General features: G+C 43.6%; 1 protein-coding gene across 1 annotated transcript; it reads left to right on the top strand.

Annotated features, from left to right (window-relative positions):
* Positions 1-8,027: 8,027 nt before the first annotated feature.
* On the top strand, positions 8,028-14,332 carry arf2b (ADP-ribosylation factor 2b). Its single transcript, XM_046356571.1, has 5 exons — positions 8,028-8,131; positions 11,759-11,911; positions 12,035-12,145; positions 12,279-12,403; positions 12,638-14,332. The coding sequence occupies exons 2-5, from the start codon at positions 11,764-11,766 to the stop codon at positions 12,797-12,799; spliced, it is 546 nt and encodes a 181-aa protein (XP_046212527.1). The 5' UTR covers positions 8,028-8,131; positions 11,759-11,763; the 3' UTR covers positions 12,800-14,332.
* Positions 14,333-21,660: the final 7,328 nt, after the last annotated feature.

Raw genomic sequence — 21,660 nt, 5'->3', positions numbered from 1 at the left:
GTACAGAGGGCTTAGATGTCAAGGTTCTCACACTGTAAGATTCTAGATTTGAAGGTTGAGGGTTTTAGCTGAATGCCTAACTTTACACGGAATGGGAACTTTACAGTGGTGCATGTACAAGAATCAGGATTACTTTCTGAAAATTCCTACAACTTTGCACTGGAACCACACATAATAGTGAACAAATATGAAAATGGAGAACTTTACAAGTTATACTTTGGGATAGGGTTTATTTGTTTTCCAAAACAGACGAACTAAGACACATTGGAAACCCGTAAACCTATGAAACATAGTTTAGATACGGTACCTGTGGTTAAGTTAGTTCAAGTGGTTCATTTCAGTTATGAGAGTACACAGACACAGATAACAAGGGGTCATAACAATGTTATAAAATAACATTGTTATTAACATAACATAAAATAACTACAGAGGTAAGTTTTTATACCCTTATGTAGGTGTCATAACCAGCCATAAAATAATGCAATATACAGCACAACAGGTCTAAATATGTGTCATGACCATATTATAAAAGGTTATGTCAGCTGTTATGACATGCTATGACTATGACGTGTTATGATACTGGGTGTTAAGTAAAGTGTTACTGAATTTTCTTTCACCGGTCAAAACTATGAAATAACACATATGGCATCATGTAGTAACCAAAAAAGTGTTAAACAAATCTAAATATATTTTATATTCTTCAAAGTAGCCACCCTTGATGACAGCTTTGCACATTCTTGGCATTCTCTCGACCAGCTTCACCTGGAATGCATTTCCAACAGTCTTAAAGGAGTTCCCACACATGCTGAGCAGCTTTTCCTTCACTCTGCGGTCCGACTCATACCAAACCATCTCAATTTTGTTGAGTTTGGGGGAATCTGGAGGCCAGGTCATCTGATGCACCACTCCACCGCTCTCATTCTTGGTAAAATAGCCATTAAACAGCCTGTAGGTGTGTTGGGTCATTGTCCTGTTGAAAAACAAATGATAGTCCCAAGCCAAAAACCAGATGGGATGGCGTATCGCTGCAGAATACTGTGGTAGCCATGCTGGTTAAGTGTGCCTTGAATTCTAAATAAAATCACAGACAGTGTCACCAGCAAAGCACCCCCACACCATAACACCTCCTCCTCCATGCTTCACAGTGGGAAATACACATGCAGAGATCATCCGTTCACCCACATCACGTCAAACAAAGACATCGCGGTTGCAACTAAAAATCTCCAATTTGGACTCCAGACCAAAGGACAAATTTCAACTGGTCTAATTGCTCGTGTTTCTTGGCCCAAGCAAGTCTCTTCTTATTGGTGTCCTTTAGTAGTGGTTTCTTTGCAGCAATTTGACCATGAAGGTCTGTTTCACAGTCTCCACTGAACAGTTCATGTTGAGATGAGTCTGTTACTTGAAGTCTGTGAAGCATTTATTTGAGGTGCAATTTCTGAGGCTGGTAACTCTAATGAACTTATCATCTGCAGCAGAGGTAACTCTGGGTCTTCCTTTCCTGTGGTGGTCCTCATGAGAGCCAGTTTCATCATAGCGCTTGTGACTGAAATGTTCTGTGTCGACTGACCTTCATGTCTTCAAGTAATGATGGACTGTCGTTTCTCTTTGCTTATTTGAACTGTTCTTGCCATAATATGGACTTGGTCTTTTACCAAGTAGGGCCATCTTCTGTATATCATCCATACCTTGTCACAACACAACTGACTGGCTCAAACACATTAAGAAAATGCATTCCACAAATGTACTTTTAACAAGGCACACCTGTTAATTGAAATGCATTCCAGGTGACTACCTCATGAATCTGGTTGAGAGAATGCCAAGCGTGTGCAAAGCTGTCATCAAGGCAAAGGGTGGCTTTTTGAAGAATCTCAAATAAAAAATATATTTTCACTTGTTTAACACTTTTTGGGCAGTTTCTACATGATTCCATAAGTGTTATTTTATACTTTTGATGTCTTTACTACTATTCTACCATGTAGAAAATAGCAAAAATAAATTAAAACCCTTGAATGAGTAGGTGTCCAAACTTTTGACTGGTACTGTATGTATGTGTGCATGCATGCATGCATGTATGTATGTACAGTGGGGCAAAAAAGTATTTAGTCAGCCACCAATTGTGCAAGTTCTCCCACTTAAAAAGATGAGAGAGGCCTGTAATTTACATCATAGGTACACTTCAACTACGACAGACAAAATGAGAGATAAAAATCCAGAAAATCACATTGTATGATTTTGAATGATTTTATTTGCAAATTATGGTGGAAAATAAGTATTTGGTCACCTACAAACAAGCAAGATTTCTGGCTCTCACAGACCTGTATCTTCTTCTTTAAGAGGCTCCTCTGTCCTCCACTCATTACCTGTATTAATGGCACCTGTTTGAACTTGTTATCAGTATAAAAGACACCTGTCCACATCCTCAAACAGTCACATTCCAAACTCCACTATGGCCAAGACCAAAGAGCTGTGAAAGGACACCAGAAACAAAATTGTAGACCTGCACCAGGCTGGGAAGACTGAATCTGCAATAGGTAAACAGCTTGGTTTGAAGAAATCAACTAGCAATTATTAGGAAATGGAAGACATACAAGACCACTGATAATCTCCCTCGATCTGGGGCTCCACGCAAGATCTCACCCCGTGGGGTCAAAATGATCACAAGAACGGTGAGCAAAAATCCCAGAACCACACGGGGGGACCTAGTGAGTGACCTGCAGAGATCTGGGACCAAAGTAACAAAGCCTACAATCAGTAACACACTACGCCGCCAGGGACTCAAATCCTGCGGTGCCAGACATGTCCCCATGCTTAAGCCAGTACATGTCCAGGCCAGTGTGAAGTTTGCTAGAGAGCATTTGGATGATCCAGAAGAAGATTGGGAGAATGTCATATGGTCAGATGAAACCAAAATATAATTTTTGGTTAAAAACTCATGACAATGACACACCGCCCGGGCAACGAAGGAGTGGCTTCGTAAGAAGCATTTCAAGGTCCTGGAGTGACCTAGCCAGTCTCCAGATCTCAACCCCATAGACAATCTTTGGAGGCAGTTGAAAGTCCGTGTTGCCCTGCAACAGCCCCAAAACATCACTGCTCTAGAGGAGACCTGCATGGAGGAATGGGCCAAAATACCAGCAACAGTGTGTGAAAACCCTGTGAAGACTAACAGAAAACATTTGACCTCTGTCTTTGCCAACAAAGGGTATATAACAAAGTATTGAGATAAACTTTTGTTATTGACCAAATACTTATTTTCCACCATAATTTGCAAATAAATTAATAAAAAATCTTACAATGTGATTTTCTGGATTTTTTTGCTCATTTTGTCTGTCATAGTTGAAGTGTACCTATGATGAAAATTACAGGCCTCCCTCATCTTTTTAAGTGGGAGAACTTGCACAAATGGTGGCTGACTAAATACTTTATTTAGCTAGCATGCTAAATTGTAATGGTCGCATTAGCTCCCTGCTCATTCACAGTTATTTCCATGCTAACAGACAAATCATGAATATACAGCCTTTAACATATTGTTGTCCTGCCCATCTAATTTTCTTCCTTGTGTGTATCGTCAGGTAATTACATTTATTGTATTTTGTACTATTTTTGTCATTGTTATGTTTGATGACAAAATACCCAATCTGATATTGACATGCGAGTGATGAATCATGAATCTACCACCAGGCTTTGCCCTTCTATCCTACCCCCCCACCACCAGGCTTTGCCTTTCTATCCTGCCCCCCCACCACCAGGATTTTCCCAGGCATCATGCCCCCAACCACCAGGCTTTGCCCCCGGCATCATGCCCCCCACCACCAGGCTTTGCCCCGGCATCATGCCCCCCACCACCAGGCTTTGCCCAGGCATCCTGTCTCCAAATCACTAAGAAGTTCTATAAAAATGGTCCATATAATTGTGCACAGTTGTAAAGGCGCGACAGTCCCCCTCAGGAGGTTGAAAAGGTTTAGCAGACAGCCCAGTACAGTCGTGAGCCAAAAGTTGAGAATGACACAAATATTAATTTTCACAAAGTCTGCTGCCTCAGTTTGTATGATGGCAATTTGCATATACTCCAGAATGTTATGAAGAGTGATCAGATGAATTGCAATTAATTGCAAAGTCCCTCGTTGCCATGCAAATGATTTGAATCCCCAAAAAATATTTCCACTGCATTTAAGCCCTGCTACAAACGGACCAGCTGACATCATTTTGTAAGTCGCTCTGGATAAGAGCGTCTGCTAAATGACTTAAATGTAAATGTAAATGTAAATTTTAGTGATTCTCTCGTTAACACAGGTGTGAGGGTTGACAAGGCTGGAGATCACTCTTTCATGCTGATTGAGTTTGAATAACAGACTGAAAGCTTCAAAAGGAGGGTGGTGCTTGGAATCATTGTTCTTCCTCTATCAACGATGGTTACCTGCAAGGAAACACGTGCCATCATCATTGCTTTGCACAAAAAGGGCTTCACAGGCAAGGATATTGCTGCCGGTAAGATTGCACCTAAATCAACCATTTATCGGATCATCAAGAACTTCAAGGAGAGTGTTTCAATTGTTGTGAAGAAAACTTCAGGGCGCCCAAGAAAGTCCAGCAAGCGTCAGGACAGTCTCCTAAAGTTGATTCAGCTGCGGGATCAGGGAACCACCAGTACAGAGCTTGCTCAGGAATGGCAGCAGGCAGGTGTGAGTGCATCTGCACGCACAGTGAGGCGAAGACTTTTGGAGGATGGCCTGGTGTCAAGAAGGGCAGCAAAGAAGCCACTTCTCTCCAGGAAAACATCAGGGACAGACTGATATTCTGCAAAAGGTACAGGGATTGGACTGCTGAGGACTGGGGCAAAGTCATTTTCTCTGAATGAATCCCCTTTCCAATTGTTTCGGGCATCCGGAAAAAAGCTTGTCCGGAGAAGACAAGGTGAGCGCTACCATCAGTCCTGTGTCATGCCAACAGTAAAGCATCCTCAGACCATTCATGTGTGGGGTTGCTTCTCAGCCAAAGGAGTGGGCTCACTCACAATTTTCCCAAAGAATACAGCCATGAATGAAGAATGGGACCAACACATCCTCCGAGAGCAACTTCTTCCAACCATCCAGGAACAGTTCGGTGACGAACAATGCTTTTTTCAGCATGATGGAGCACCTTGCCATAAGGTTAAAGTGATAACTAAGTGACTTAGGGAACAAAACATCAATATTTTGGGTTCATGGCCAGGAAACTCCCCAGACCTTAATCCCATTGAGAACGTGTGGTCAATCTTCAAGAGGCGGGTGGACAAACAAAAAAACACTAATTCTGACAAACTCCAAGCATTTATTATGCAAGAATGGGATGCCATCAGTCAGGATGTGGCCCAGAAGTTAATTGACAGCATGCCAGGGCGGATTGCAGAGGTCTTCAAAAATAAGGGTCAACACTGCAAATATTGACTCTTTGCTTCATGTAACTTCATGTAATTGTCAATAAAAGCCTTTGACACTTATGAAATGCTTGTAATTATACTTCAGTATTCCATAGTAACTTCTGACAAAAATATCTAAAGACACTGAAGCTTTGTGGAAATTAATATTTGTGTCATTCTCAAAACTTTTGGCCACGACTGTACATCACTGGGACCGAGCTGCCTGCCATCCAGGACCTCTATATAAGACGGTGTGAAAGGAAGGCCCAGAAAATCATTAAAGACTCCAACCACCAAAGCCATAAACATTTACATTACATTTACATTTAAGTCATTTAGCAGACGCTCTTATCCAGAGCGACTTACAAATTGGTGCATTCACCTTATGACATCCAGTGGAACAGTCACTTTACAATAGTGCATCTAAATCTTAAAGGGGGGGGGGGGTGAGAAGGATTACTTATCCTATCCTAGGTATTCCTTAAAGAGGTGGGGTTTCAGGTGTCTCCGGAAGGTGGTGATTGACTCCGCTGTCCTGGCGTCGTGAGGGAGTTTGTTCCACCATTGGGGGGGCCAGAGCAGCGAACAGTTTTGACTGGGCTGAGCGGGAACTGTACTTCCTCAGTGGTAGGGAGGCGAGCAGGCCAGAGGTGGATGAACGCAGTGCCCTTGTTTGGGTGTAGGGCCTGATCAGAGCCTGGAGGTACTGAGGTGCCGTTCCCCTCACAGCTCCGTAGGCAAGCACCATGGTCTTGTAGCGGATGCGAGCTTCAACTGGAAGCCAGTGGAGAGAGCGGAGGAGCGGGGTGACGTGAGAGAACTTGGGAAGGTTGAACACCAGACGGGCTGCGGCGTTCTGGATGAGTTGTAGGGGTTTAATGGCACAGGCAGGGAGCCCAGCCAACAGCGAGTTGCAGTAATCCAGACGGGAGATGACAAGTGCCTGGATTAGGACCTGCGCCGCTTCCTGTGTGAGGCAGGGTCGTACTCTGCGGATGTTGTAGAGCATGAACCTACAGGAACGGGCCACCGCCTTGATGTTAGTTGAGAACGACAGGGTGTTGTCCAGGATCACGCCAAGGTTCTTAGCTCTCTGGGAGGAGGACACAATGGAGTTGTCAACCGTGATGGCGAGATCATGGAACGGGCAGTCCTTCCCCGGGAGGAAGAGCAGCTCCGTCTTGCCGAGGTTCAGCTTGAGGTGGTGATCCGTCATCCACACTGATATGTCTGCCAGACATGCAGAGATGCGATTCGCCACCTGGTCATCAGAAGGGGGAAAGGAGAAGATTAATTGTGTGTCGTCTGCATAGCAATGATAGGAGAGACCATGTGAGGTTATGACAGAGCCAAGTGACTTGGTGTATAGCGAGAATAGGAGAGGGCCTAGAACAGAGCCCTGGGGGACACCAGTGGTGAGAGCGCATGGTGAGGAGACAGATTCTCGCCACGCCACCTGGTAGGAGCGACCTGTCAGGTAGGACGCAATCCAAGCGTGGGCCGCGCCGGAGATGCCCAACTCGGAGAGGGTGGAGAGGAGGATCTGATGGTTCACAGTATCGAAGGCAGCCGATAGGTCTAGAAGGATGAGAGCAGAGGAGAGAGAGTTAGCTTTAGCGGTGCGGAGCGCCTCCATGATACAGAGAAACAGTTCTCTCTGCTTCCGCATGGCAAGTGGTGCCGCTCCATCAAGTCTGAAACCAACAGGCTCCTTAACAGCTTCTATCCCCATGCCATAAGACTGCTAAATAACTAACTACATTATACATGTAGCCATTTTGTTAGCGATCTGAGTTGACCCTTATATTTTATTCTTATTTTTGCACTGTCTCGATGCACACTCACAGGACCTTACACACTGACATACACTGACACTCTTAACACACAAAACACTCACTCCATAATTTACTCACACACGCATATGCACATACATTTATACTAACTCTATACACACACCCACTCACATACAATCATCATATACGCTGCTACTACTCTGTTTATCATATACTGATGTCTAGTCACCTTATCCCTATACATATCTACCTCCTTTCTTTAAAAACACAATGCAAAGGTGTAATGAAGTAAGATCACATTGGTTACAGATCCATAGACCTTTTTCAGATTATTATGACAGATGTTTTGCCTACAATAAGTCTATAGCTACGCATAACGATAGAGGGTCTGTGTCCCTCAACAATTTGGCCTTGTACCTGTGTGATGTAGGCATGGTGCATACCACTCATGTTTTGAAGACAATCGATCATGTTGGGAATAATTCATCACGAAGTCCACTAACATCTGTTATTTTGATTTGGAATACTTCAGAAAAGTTTGTGTTTAAAACAAGCTCTGTGGATTTGGGAAAGAAGACACCCTGATATATGACCTCACTGGAGAGTCAGTGCACAATGAGTTGAATGACAGAAGATTCTACTACTTACTGCATTGATCCGAATCTATTATCTGCCACTGCACACCTTGCATTGACAATGAGAATCAAAAGTAGTTGGCTAAAATGTGTAGCTGGTTTCACTTCCTTGTCTACAAATCCTTTCGGACCCTTTGATTGGATAACATGGTATAACAGGAGGGGTCTTTAAATACAATGGGTGATATGATTGGATAAGATTAATAGTAGGAATTGCCCACACACCGGTGTCTCATGAGTTGCGCAAAACGCCATTTTGGAGTGACTGAAAGAGACGAAAGATCGAGAAGCCGTGTTCTAAGGTGAATATATCATACGTACATTACGTTATGTTAACATACAATAATTTATATGTTAGAGTTAACTAAAATCGGACAAAAATGTCCCGTTTCCGCTTGCTCCAATGACGTCATAATTTCCTCTACATCTGACGCGTCAATGGCTAGCCACATAGGCTAATGCTAAGTTAACTAACATTGCCTCGTCCTTCAAGCCATTTGCTGACCATAGTTTTGGCATACGATTAGTACCAAATGTGTGTAAAACGACACATTCGGTAAACGTATGAAATACCTGAGATCCTCAGTTTGTTGATTTATGGTTGTCTGTTAACTAGCATCCGCCCATGCTGGCTAACGAGCTAAGCTTCTTCGTTTAGCTTTATCTAGCTAGAATAATAATGTCGGCCGTCCAGTTCACTGTTTACCAGGTACGACTGTTGCGAAGTAAATGTTTATATTTGAATCACAGTTGTATGTTGCTTTCAACATCTGATGGGAAGCATTCGGGCTTAGCTAAGCGGGAGGCCTTCCTCGGCCAGTACTAATCGTGCTCTTTTTGGATAGCATGGCTAACGTAGGTGCATTCATAATTGCATAGAGTATTGAAGCTAGGACGGAGGAGCAATCACAACTTGTCAAAATAATGACTACATTATGGTGATGATTATTGTCCCAGAACTCCAGCTTTCGAGCTCATACCCCTGATAGGCTCAAAGCAGCTTGCAGTGGCGTGTCAGCTGGCATTAATTTTACTGCAGGTTGTATTGCAGCGATGAAGGAAACTCGGGACATTTTCGACTTGGAAAGTCGTTATAGCCAGAGGTCGGAGTTTTCCAGTTGGAAAGTATCAGAATCAGCCGATAGGAAGCTCCGCGAATAAAAGCGTACGCAAATTTGATCTCGTAGGTTCCGAATTGTGTTAAACAAGGCAGTAGTTTATGCCATGTGCACTTAACGTGAGTGGTGCAATAATTTCGTGGGCCATACTGATTTTTTTTCTGGACTGATTTGTTAGTCAAAAGCAATTTGCGGGGCTGATAAAGTGCAATTATTTTAAAATGTATAGGTTCATTATCATTTCTACGTACTTTGTCTAGTTTAGAAGTTCAGGAGTGGCCTGGAGTTTTTTTTTTTTTTACCCCCCAATTTTTATTTTGTATTTTTTTAAATGTATACATACAAGTACAATGCCAGTCAAATGTTTGGACAGGTACTCATTCCATGGTTTTTCTTTATTTGTACAATGTTTGTTTTTTACATTGTAGAATAATAGTGAAGACATCAAAACCATGAAATCAATCAATAAAATGTATTTATAAAGCCCTTACATCAGCTGATGTCACAAAGTGCTGTACAGAAACTCAGCCTAAAATAAAACATGTGGAATCATGTAGTAACCAGCAAAATGTTAAACAAATCAAAACCTATTTTATATTCTTCAAAGTAGCCACCCTTTGCCTTGATGACAGCTTTGCACACTCTTGGCATTCTCTCAACCAGCTTCATTGGGCTCCCGAGTGGTGCAGCAGTCTAAGGCACTGTTTCACTACAGTCTCTGGTTCGAATCCAGGCTGTGTCACATCCAGCCGTGATTGGGAGTCCCATAGGGCGGTGCACAATTGGACCAGCATCCGGGTTTGGCCAGGGTAGGCAGTCATTGTAAATAAGAATTTGTTCTAAACTGACTTGCCTAGTTACATAAAATAAATAATCATTTGAGGTAGTCACCTGGAATACATTTCAATTAAAAGGTGTGCCTTGTTAAAAGTTCATTTGTGGAATTCCTTTCCTTAATGTATTTCAGCTAATCAGTTGTGTTGTGACAAGGTAGGGGTAGTATACAGAAGATAGCCCTATTTGGTAAAAGACCAAGTCTATATTATGGCAAGAACAGCTCAAATAAGCAAAGAGAAATGACAGTCCATCATTACTTTAAAACACGAAGGTAAGTCAACCTGGAACATGTGTAGAACTTTGAACGTTTCTTCAAGTGCAGTTGCAAAAACCATCAAGCACTATGATGAAACTGGCTCGCATGAGGACCGCCACAGGAAAGGAAGACCCAGAGTTACCTCTGCTGCAGACGATAAGATCATTAGAGTTTACTACACCTCAGAAATTGCAGCCCACATAAATTCTTCAGACTTCAAGTAACAGACTCATCTCAACATGAACTATTCAGAGGAGACTGAGCGACTCAGGCCTTCATGGTAGAATTGCTGCAAAGAAACTATTACTAAATGACACCAATTAGAAGAAGAGACTTACTTGGGCCAAGAAAAGTGAGCATTGGACTTTAGGCCGGTGGAAATCTGTCCAAATTTGAGATTTTTGGTTCCAACCGCAGTGAGTAGGTGAACGGATGATCTCCGCATGTGTGGTTCCCACCTTGAAGCATGAAGAGCTGTGGGGGTGCTTTGCTGGTGACACTCAGTGGTTTATTTAGAATTCAAGGCACACTTAACCAGCATGGCTTCCACAGCATTCTGCAGCAATACGCCATCCCATCTGGTGTGCACTTAGTCCCACTATCATTTGTTTTTCAACAGGACAATGACCCAAAACACACCTCTAGGCTGTGTAAGGGCTATTTGAACACGAAGGAGAGCGAAGGAGTGCTGCATCAGATAACCTGGCCTCCACAATCACCCGACCTCAACACAATTGAGATGGTTTGGAATGAGGCGGACCGCAAAGTGAAGGAAACGCAGCCAAAAAGTCTTCTGGATATGTGGGAACTCCTTCAAGACTGTTGGAAAAGCTTTCCTCATGAAGCTGGTTAAGAGAATGCCAAGAGTGTGCAAAGCTGTCATCAAGGCAAAGGGTGGCTACTTTGAAGAATCTCAAATGTATAATATATTTTGATTTAACACTTTTTAGGTTACTACATGATTACATTTGTGTTATATTTTATTATGTCTTCACTCTTATTCTACAATGTAGAAAATAGTAAAATAAAGAAAAACCCTTTTAATGAGTAGGTGTGTCCAAAATTTTGACTGGTACTGTATGTAGACACCCCTTAAAATGAATGGATTTGGCTATTTCAGCCACACCTGTTGCTGACAGGTGTATAAAATTGAGCACACCGCAATGCAATCTCCATAGACAAACATTGGCAGTAGAATGACCTTACTGAAGAGCTCAGTGACTTTCAACATGGCACCATCATAGGATACCACCTTTGAGCTGCCTCGGTCAACTGTAAGTGCTGTTGTGAAGTGGAAACCTCTAGGAGCAACAACTGCTCAGCCGCAAAGTGGTAGGCCACACAAGCTCACAGAACGGGACCACCGAGTGCTCTGAACCTTATTTACGTTGCTTCCTATTGGTCGATTCTGGTGGGGAAACTCCTCTTTCTGCAATGAGTTTCCAAATCGGAAATGTCTACGTTTCGACTAGTCACCAGCATTAGTTCTGACATGCTAAATGAACAGAATGCATGCACAGTCATACAGCTAACTAAAGCTGTAGGCTACATAACAGGCTGTTGGGTTTGGGGAATAAGTTGGTGGTTGGGAGTTCATTTCTGCAGACTTATCTGCCCCCTTGAATTTACATAGCTAATACCATTCCGTTAGAAATGTAAACATGTACCATTACTGATTACCTCCGTTCACCTTGCATTCCTCTTTCTCCTCACATAAGTTACCATGGGGAATATGTTTGGAAGCCTGTTCAAGGGCCTATTTGGCAAGAAGGAGATGAGGATTCTCATGGTTGGACTCGATGCTGCTGGAAAAACAACCATCCTGTACAAACTCAAACTAGGAGAGATTGTCACCACCATTCCTACAATTGGTAAGGACAATTTTCCTTGAATGCATTAGCCTATCACCAAAAGTAATTCCACTGCCAGATTAGGCTACGTATGAAATATGTGCCTCACTAATGCCTCTGTAACATTCTGTGTTCTTTGTCCAGGTTTTAATGTTGAAACGGTAGAATACAAGAACATCAGCTTCACAGTGTGGGACGTTGGCGGTCAAGACAAAATCAGGCCGTTATGGCGCCACTACTTCCAGAACACTCAAGGTAAGATCCAATGGCGCTTTGAAGAGCACTGGCAACGGTGATCGATAGATGGCTCCACCATTACGAGAGCAAGGCTTGCTCGTCGGAGAACCCGTGTCACATTCTCAATATCTAACTGTGTGCCTCTTTGCAGGGCTTATCTTTGTGGTGGACAGCAACGACAGGGAGCGAGTGAACGAGGCGAGGGAGGAGTTGCAGAGAATGCTTGCAGAGGACGAGCTGAGAGATGCCGTGCTGCTCGTTTTTGCAAACAAACAGGTGAGCTTGTTTACTTTGTGCGAAGGAGGGTGTTCATATCTGAATTCTGACTGCCTTACTTCCTTGTAGTGCTCTTTGCTCCTGCTAAACATTATGTGGGTGGACGGTGCTCATTGATCATGCACACGTAACATTATTTTCATTGCCAACCCTTTGCGCTATCATTGTGCTTCAGTAAGATCTCGTAATTGCAAAGTGTGGTAGAGGATAAATCATTTGAACCCCCTTTCTCAGGACCTTCCCAATGCAATGAATGCTGCGGAGATCACAGACAAGCTGGGGCTCCACGCTCTCCGCCAGCGCAGCTGGTACATCCAAGCCACCTGTGCTACTAGTGGGGACGGCCTCTACGAGGGCCTCGACTGGCTCTCCAACCAGCTCAAGAACCAGAAATGATCCATTCCACCATTGTTTTCCCCTTCTTTCTGTCTGACAAGATGGCAGCACCGGTTCCAAGCCCTGGCCCCTCGGAACTCCTCCCTCTACAGTCTTTCTCCAAAAACCTCATCCTCCATCTCTTTTTCTGTATCAATCCTTACTCCTGGGGCTCTAGCCTGTGCTGCTTGTGTGTGTGTGTGTGTGTACTGTGTGTTTGCAGTCGAGGGTGTGAAGGCGTCTCTGTGTCTGTTAGCTGGGATTGGGAATAACCCTGTCGTGCCTTTAACACACCTCCGGTGGAAATGGTGGTCTGGCTCCTCAAGTGCCACCCCACCACATCCCACCCAAGCCAACTCTGACTTGCACGACCCCCTCTCCCCCATGCCAAGCATGGTTTTTACAAGGCAAAGAAAGAGCAAGAGTGCAAACGGTTCTCCTCTCCCTCCTTGGTAGATATTTAACTTTATTTGTCCCACCAGTGTTGAGACTGAATAATAGGCCTTGCATTTTAACGTGTTTTGTTTTGAAACCTTACCTAGCCCCCACCTGTGATAAAAAAAACATCGTGACCTGTATCAGGTTGAAACAAATCAAAAAGTTCTCCTTCCACTCTTGGTCGTTCTTTGCATCATTTGAAAACCATGCTTTTCTTTTTATATTATTATATTACCAACATCTCTTAGCAATGGTTCTCTAGCGAACACTACCTTTTTCCCAGCAAGAGAGGGAGAGACCATGAAGCACAAACCAACAACCATAGGGAAATATTCTCCCTCTTAAGGTTAAAATTCGTTCTGAATTTAAAAATGGTAAATGTTACATGACTTCCTTTTGGTCATTTTTGAATTGTGAAAACTTGACACATTTTGACAATGTATTGACTGAATTTAAAGCAAATGTGTTCCTGCATTTTCAATTTGTCACCTATTTATTCAACTGAGCATTTCATGGTTGTTTTCATAGGCTGCATTGGGCTGGTCGACTGTTGACATTCAGAAGCTTCAAACTTTATTCCTTGAAATGTTCCATATACGTTGTCTCTAGTTCTAGCATTTCTGTTTGTTCAACTGCTGAACCAAATGCAATTGAGCAGTATGACAAATATTGTATATTAAACGTAGTGTACCCTCAAGGGTGTAAATGCTCTACATTTTGTGTTCTACCTGGAAATGTTCAAGAGATTATTATTCTTATTAGCTTCTCGCTAATTTTGTCGATGTGATGAAGGAAAAGCACCAAATATGCTAGGGCTAGGCTAATGAAGAAAATAAGCCTAGCTCAAGGGTCTGAGTGCTAACATTGGCTACATTTAGCAACTTTGTGCTTCATACTTGAGTTACTAAGACCAACAGGTACCAGTACCTCCATTCCAAGAGCTGTAAGAATGACTACAGAGGGCATGGGCCGGGGGGATAACCGCCCTCTTAAATTGTGTGACTGGAGGTTAGGCTGGCACTTCTGTTAAGAATGATTGTAAATCTGTAAGTTTTCCCCTACAACTGTTTCTGTGGGGTTTTCCTGAACACATTAAATGATATGATTTGATCTGAACATCTTGTGTTGACAATGAGATGATTTGTGTGACAGTGGGAAGAGTAGAATTTAGCTTTAAAGAAAACATTTATAGATCCCACAAAGCATTTACCAACTGCAACGTATCTTTTTTGGTGCAGTCCGGACCGGCCTTGATTACAACATACAAGGATGTTGATTTTTGGTCCGGATCAAATCCAAATCAATCATAGACGTCTATGTTTGGTTCAGATTTGGACCGGCCTTGATTTCAACATCCATAGACATTTTTGGCCCAAACATGGACGTCTATAATTGGTTCAGATTTGGTCTGGACCGGACCAAATCTGAACCAATCATAGACATCTGTTTCACAAGTTTGGACAGTACATTTCAATGCAGTACAGTAAAGAGTATAGTACAATACAGTAGAGTACAGTAAAGCTATTGTACCTTTACTGACTTAAACTACTGTACTTTACTGAATAAAGCTCTACTGTACTGTTCTCTACTATAGTAAACTGCCACACTATAATAAACAATAAGCCCAGAGGCAGAGTGGTATATGGCCAATCTACCACGGCTAAAGGCTGTTCTTATGCGCAACGCAGAGTGCCTGGACACGGCCCTTAGCTGTGGTATATTGGCCATACACTGCTAAAAAAAATAAAGGCAACACTTAAACAACACAATGTAACTCTAAGTCAATCACACTTCTGTGAAATCAAACTGTCCACTTATGAAGCAACACTGATTGACAATAAATTTCACACGCTGTTGTGCAAATGGAATAGACAACAGTTGGAAATTATAGGCAATTAGCAAGACACCCCCCAATAAAGGAGTGGTTCTGCAGGTGGTGATCACAGACCACTTCTCAGTTCCTATGCTTCCTGGCTGATGTTTTGGTCACTTTTGAATGCTGGCGGTGCTTTCACTCTAGTGGTAGCATGAGACGGAGTCTACAACCCACACACGTGGCTCAGGTAGTGCAGCTCATCCAGGATGACACATCAATGCGAGCTGTGGCAAGAAGGTTTGCTGTGTCTGTCAGCGTAGTGTTCAGAGCATGGAGGCGCTACCAGGAGACAGGCCAGTACATCAGGAGATGTGGAGGAGGCCGTAGGAGGGCAACAACCCAGCAGCAGGACCGCTACCTCAGTCTTTGTGCAAGGAGGAGCAGGAGGAGCACTGCCAGAGCCTTGCAAAATGACCTCCAGCAGGCCACAAATGGGCATGTGTCTGCTCAAACGGTCAGAAACAGACTCCATGAGGGTGGTATGAGGGCCCGACATCCACAGGTGGGGGTTGTGCTTACAGCCCAACACCGTGCAGGACATTTGGCATTTGCCAGAGAACACCAAGAATGGCACATTTGCCACTGGCACCCTGTGCTCTTCACAGATGAAAGCAGGTTCATACTGAGCACATGTGACAGAGTCTGGAGACGCCGTGGAGAATGTTCTGCTGCCTGCAACATCCTCCAGCATGACCGGTTTGGCGGTGGGTCAGTCATGGTGTGGGGTGGCATTTCTTTGGGGGGCCGTACAGCCCTCCATGTGCTCGCCAGAGGTAGCCTGACTGCCATTAGGTACCGAGATGAGATCCTCAGACCTTGTGAGACCATATGCTCGTGCGGTTGGCCCTGGGTTCCTCCTAATGCTAGACCTCATGTGGCTGGAGTGTGTCTTCAGTTCCTGCAAGAGGAAGGCATTGATGCTATGGACTGGCCCGCCTGTTCCCAAGACCTGAATCCAATTGAGCACATCTGGGACATCATGTCTCGCTCCATCCACCAACGCCACGTTGCACCACAGACTGTCCAGGAGTTGACGGATGCTTTAGTCCAGGTCTGGGAGGAGATCCCTCAGGAGACCATCCGCCACCTCACCGGGAGCATGCCCAGGCATTGTAGGGAGGTCATAGAGGCACATGGAGGCCACACACACTACTGAGCCTCATTCGGACTTGTTTTAAGGACATTACATCAAAGTTGGATCAGCCTGTAGTGTGGTTTTCCACTTTAATTTTGAGTGTGACTCCAAATCCAGACCTCCATGGGTTGATAAATTTGATTTCCATTGATCATTTTTGTGTGATTTTGTTGTCAGCACATTCAACTATGTAAAGAAAAAAGTATTTAATAAGAATATTTCATTCATTCAGATCTAGGATGTGTTATTTTAGTGTTCCCTTTATTTTTTTGAGCAGTGTATATCACAAACCCCAGAGGTGCCTTATTGCTATTATAAACTGGTTACCAACGTAATTTAAGCAGTACAAATAAATGATTTGTCATGCCAATCACCATTCAGGCCTTGAACCACCCATTTATAATGTGATGTTCAACTAGTGAAACAGCCGAGACGTCTATGATTAGTTCAATTTTAGATCTGATCCGTTCCGACCAAATTTGTACGTGTTCAGGGCCGGAGCTCAAGTGTTTATTTTTTCATTTACATGTTGGTCACTCAGCAAATGCTCTTATCTAGAGCGACTTAGTCGGTGCATCCAAACATCCCCATATCATAGTCATAGCAAGAAGAAAAATATATGTAATCGTTACTGAGAATGTTATTGTAGTTGAAGTGAATTGTTGTTTTATTCTGTCAGTTGGAATACGTTGACCATCTTCGCTCCCCGTTTTAAAGCTTTTGACATAAGTGCATGTCACAGATGGGACCAATGATACAGTTGAAATCGGAAGTTTACATACACTTAGGTTGGAGTCATTAAAATTAGTTTTCAACCACTCCACAAATTTCTTGTTAACAAACTATACTTTTGTCAAGTCATTTAGGACATCTACTTTGTGCATGACACAAGTCATTTTTCCAACAATTGTTTATAGACAGATTATTTCACTTACACATAATACACTGTATCACAATTCCAGTGGGTCAAAAGTTTACATACACTAAGTTAACTGTGCCTTTACACAGCTTGGAAAATTCCAGAAAATGTTCATGGCTTTAGAAGCTTCTGATATCATTTGAGTCAATTGGAGGTGTACTTGTGGATGTATTTCAAGGCCTACCTTCAAACTCAGTGCCTCTGCTTGACATCATGGGAAAATCAAAAGAAATCAGCCAAGGCCTCAGAAACAAATTGTAGACCTCAATAAGAGTGGTTCATCCTTGGGAGCAATTTCCAAACGCCTGAAGGTACCACATTCATCTGTACAAAATAGTACGCAAGTATAAACACCATGAGCTGTCATACCGCTCAGGAAGGAGACACGTTCTGTCTCCTAAAGATGAATGTACTTTGGTGCGAAAAGTGCAAATCAATCCCAGAACAACAGCAAAGGACTTTGTGAAGATGCTGTAGGAAACAGGTTCAAAAGTATTTATATCCACAGTGAAACGAGTCCTATATCAACATGACCTGAAAGGCCGCTCAGCAAACCCCAAACAGCAAGCAATGCAGATGTAGAAGCACAGTGGCTAGGAAAAACTCCATAGAAAGACCGGAACCTAGGAAGAAACCTAGAGAGGAACCAGGCTCTGAGTGGTGGCCAGTCCTCTTCTGGCTGTGCCGGGTGGAGATTACAACAGAACATGACCAAGATGTTCAAATGTTCATAGATGACCAGCAGGGTCAGATAATAATAATCACAGTGGCTGTAGAGGGTGCAACAGGTCAGCACCTCAAGAGTAAATGTCAGTTGGCTTTTCACAGCCGATCATTCAGAGTTAGAGACAGGTACGGTGCGGTAGAGAGGGAGTCTAAAACAGCAGGTCCGGGACAAGGTAGCATGTCCAGTGAATAGGTCAGGGTTCCATAGCCGCAGGTAGAACAGTTGAAACTTGAGCAACAGCATGACCAGGTGGACTGGGGACAGCATGGAGTCATCAGGCCAGGTAGTCCTGAGGCATGGTCCTAGGGCCCAGGTCCTCAGAGAGAAGAGAGAGAGAAAAAGAGAGAGAGAGAGAGTGAAAGAGTGAGAGAAGGAGAGAGAGAAGAAGAAAAATAATTAGAGTGAGCATAACTAAATTCCCACAGGACACCGGATAAGACAGGTAAAATACTCCAGATATAACAGACTGACCCTAGCCCCCCGTCACATAAACTATTGCAGCATAGATACTGGAGGCTGAAACAGGAGGGGTCGAGAGGCACTGTGGCCCTGTCGGGCCAAACAGGCAGGATATACAGTAACCCCACCCACTTTGCCAAAGCACAGCCCCCACACCACTAGAGGGATATCTTCAACCACCAACCTACTACCCTGAGACAAGGCCAATCTTCCTGTCCGGGTTGAGTCACATCAGTGACTCAAGTGACGCACCCCTCCTAGGGACGGCATGGAAGAGCACCAGTAAGCCAGTGACTCAGCCCCCGTAATAGGGTTAGAGGCAGAGAATCCCATTGGAGAGAGGGGAACCAGCCAGGCAGAGATAGCAAAGACGGTTCGTCGCTCCAGTGCCTTTCCGTTCACCTTCACACCCCTGGGCCAGACTACACTCAATCATAGGACCTACTGAAGAGATGAGTCTTCAATAAAGACTTAATGGTCGAGACCGAGTCTGCGTCTCTCACATGGATAGGCAGACCATTCCATAAAAATGGAGCTCTATAAGAGAAAGCCCTGCCTCCAGCTGTTTGCTTAGAAATTATAGGGACAGTAAAGAGGTCTGCATCTTGTGACCATAGTGTATGCGTAGGTATGTACGGCAGGACCAAATCGGAAAGATAGGTAGGAGCAAACCCATGTAATGCTTTTTAGGTTAGCAGTAAAACCTTGAAATCAGCCCTAGCCTTAACAGGAAGCCAGTGTCGAGAGGCTAGCACTGGAGTAATATGATATTTTATTTTGGTTCTAGTCAAGATTCTAGCAGCTGTGTTTAGCACTAACTGAAGTTTATTTTGTGCTTTATCCGGGTAGCCGGAAAGTAGAGCATTATTGCAGTAGTCTAATCTAGAAGTGACAAAAGGATGGATTCATTTTTGTGCATAATTTTTGGACAGAAATGTTCAGATTTTTGCAATGTTACGTAGATAGAAAAACTGTCCTTGAAATATTCTTGATATGCTCGTCAAAAGAGAGATCAGGGTCTGGAGTAACACCGAGGTCCTTCACAGTTTTATTTGAGATGACTGCACAACCATCAAGAGTCATTGTCAGATCCAACAGAAGATCTCATTCTTTCTTGGGACCTAGAACTTAGCATCTCGGTTTTGTCCGAGTTTAAACGTCAAACATTTGCCGACATCCACTTCCTTATGTCTGAAACACAGGCTTCCAAGGGAGGGCAATTTTGGGGCTTCATCATGTTTCATCGAAATTTACAGCTGTGTATCGTCCGCATAAAAGTGAAAGTTAACATTATGTTTCCGAATGACATCACCAAGAGGTAAAATATATAGTGAAAACAATATTGGTCCTAAAATGGAACCTTGAGGAACACCGAAATTTACAGTTGATTTGTCAGAAGTCAAACCATCCACAGAGACAAATGGATATCTTTCCGACAGATAAGATCTTAACCAGGCCAGAACTGTCCGTGTATACCAATTTGGGTTTCCATCAACTCCAAAAGAATGTGTTGATCGATGGTATCAAAACCAGCACTAAGGTCTAGGAGCAGGAGGACAAATGCAGTGCCTTGGTCTGACGCCATTCAAATGTAATTTACAGAGCAGCAGTGAAGGCTCTTCGATACTGCACAGTAGTGTCTTTCCAAGCTAGTTGGAAGACTTCCAGTTTGGTATAGCGCCATTTCCGTTCCAATTTTCTGTAGGGTGCTTGTAAGCTTGCTAAAATGGTGGTCCTATAGTCCAGGATTATGAGGAAAAACATTAAGATCTACAATATTTATTCCACAGGACAAAACTAGGTCCAGAGTATGACTGGCAGTGAGTAGGTCCGGAGACGTGTTGGACAAAAGCTCACCATTAAGCTCAAGGCCCTGGGTCTGAACCCTGCCCTGTGAAACTGGGTCCTGGACTTCCTGACGGGGCCGCCACCAGGTGGTGAAGGTAGGAAACATCACCTCCACTCCGCTGATCCTCAACACTGGGGCCCAACATGGGTGTATGCTCAGCCCCCTCCTGTACTCCCTGTTCACCCATGGCCACGCACGCCTCCAACTCAATCATCAAGTTTGCTGACGACACAACAGTAGTAGGCTTGATTACCAACGATGACGAGACAGCCTACAGGAAGGAAGTGAGGGCTCTGGGACTGTGGTGCCTAAAAACAACCTCTCACTCAAGGTCAACAAAGCAAAGGAGATTGTGGACTTCAGGAAACAGCAGAGGGATCACCCCCTATCTACATAGATGGGACCGCAGTACAGAAGATGGAAAGCTTCAAGTTCCTTGGCGTACACATCACTGACAAACTGAAATGGACCACCCACACAGACAGTGTTGTGAAGAAGGTGCAACAGAGCCTCTTCAACCTCAGGAGTCTAAAGCAATTTGGCGTGTCACCTAAAACCCTCACAAACCTTTATAGATGCACAAACCTTTATAGATACACTGAAAGCATCCTGTCAGGCTGTGTCACCGCCTGGTATGGCAACTGCAATGCCCGTAACCACACGGCATTATCGGGGGCAAACTACCCGCCCTCCAGGACACCTACAGCACCCGATATCACAGGAAGGCCAAAAAGATCTTCAAGGACACCACCTGAGGCACTGCCTGTTCACCCAGATGTCATCCAGAAGGCGAGGTCAGTACAGGTGCATCAAAGCTGGGACCGAGAGACTGAAAAACAGCTTCTATCTCAAGGCCATCAGACTATTAAACAGCCATCACTAGCACAGTAGAGGCAGCTGCCTATAGGCATAGACTAGAAATCACTGGCCACTTTAAGGAATGGAACACTAGTCACTTTATACTATTCTACGGTATCTTAGTCAATAATGTTTACATATCTTGCATTACTCATCTCATATGCATATATTGCATTCTATACTATTCTACTGTATCCTAGTCCGTTCTGATTTGACATTGCTCATCCATGTGTATATAGTTTTAATTAATTCCTTCCTAGATGTGTGTGTATTAGGTATATGTTGTGTAATTTGTTAGATATTACTTGTTAGATATTACTGCACTGCTGGAGCTAGAAGCACAAGCCTTTCGCTACACCTCGATAACATCTGCTAATCACGCGTATGTGACCAATCAAATTTGATTTGGTTTGAAATCATTGTGAAGGGTTACACACAAGGTTACATTTACACACCTTGAAAATAATATTCAATATTCAATGTGACCAATCCTATCTGTGAATCGGTCATTATTTGAACAATATGTCCTACTTTCTGGAACGGTTCCCAATAAGCAAGGAAGGACATTTAGCCTACTTTACCTTAGAAGAAAGGGGGGTGTGTAGTTTACCTACCACCTTG

Source organism: Oncorhynchus gorbuscha, linkage group LG07, assembly GCF_021184085.1.
Source record: "Oncorhynchus gorbuscha isolate QuinsamMale2020 ecotype Even-year linkage group LG07, OgorEven_v1.0, whole genome shotgun sequence".
Lineage (NCBI taxonomy): Eukaryota > Metazoa > Chordata > Actinopteri > Salmoniformes > Salmonidae > Oncorhynchus > Oncorhynchus gorbuscha.
Note: the sequence above shows the minus strand (reverse complement) of the source record. Positions and strands in the feature narration are given on the sequence as shown.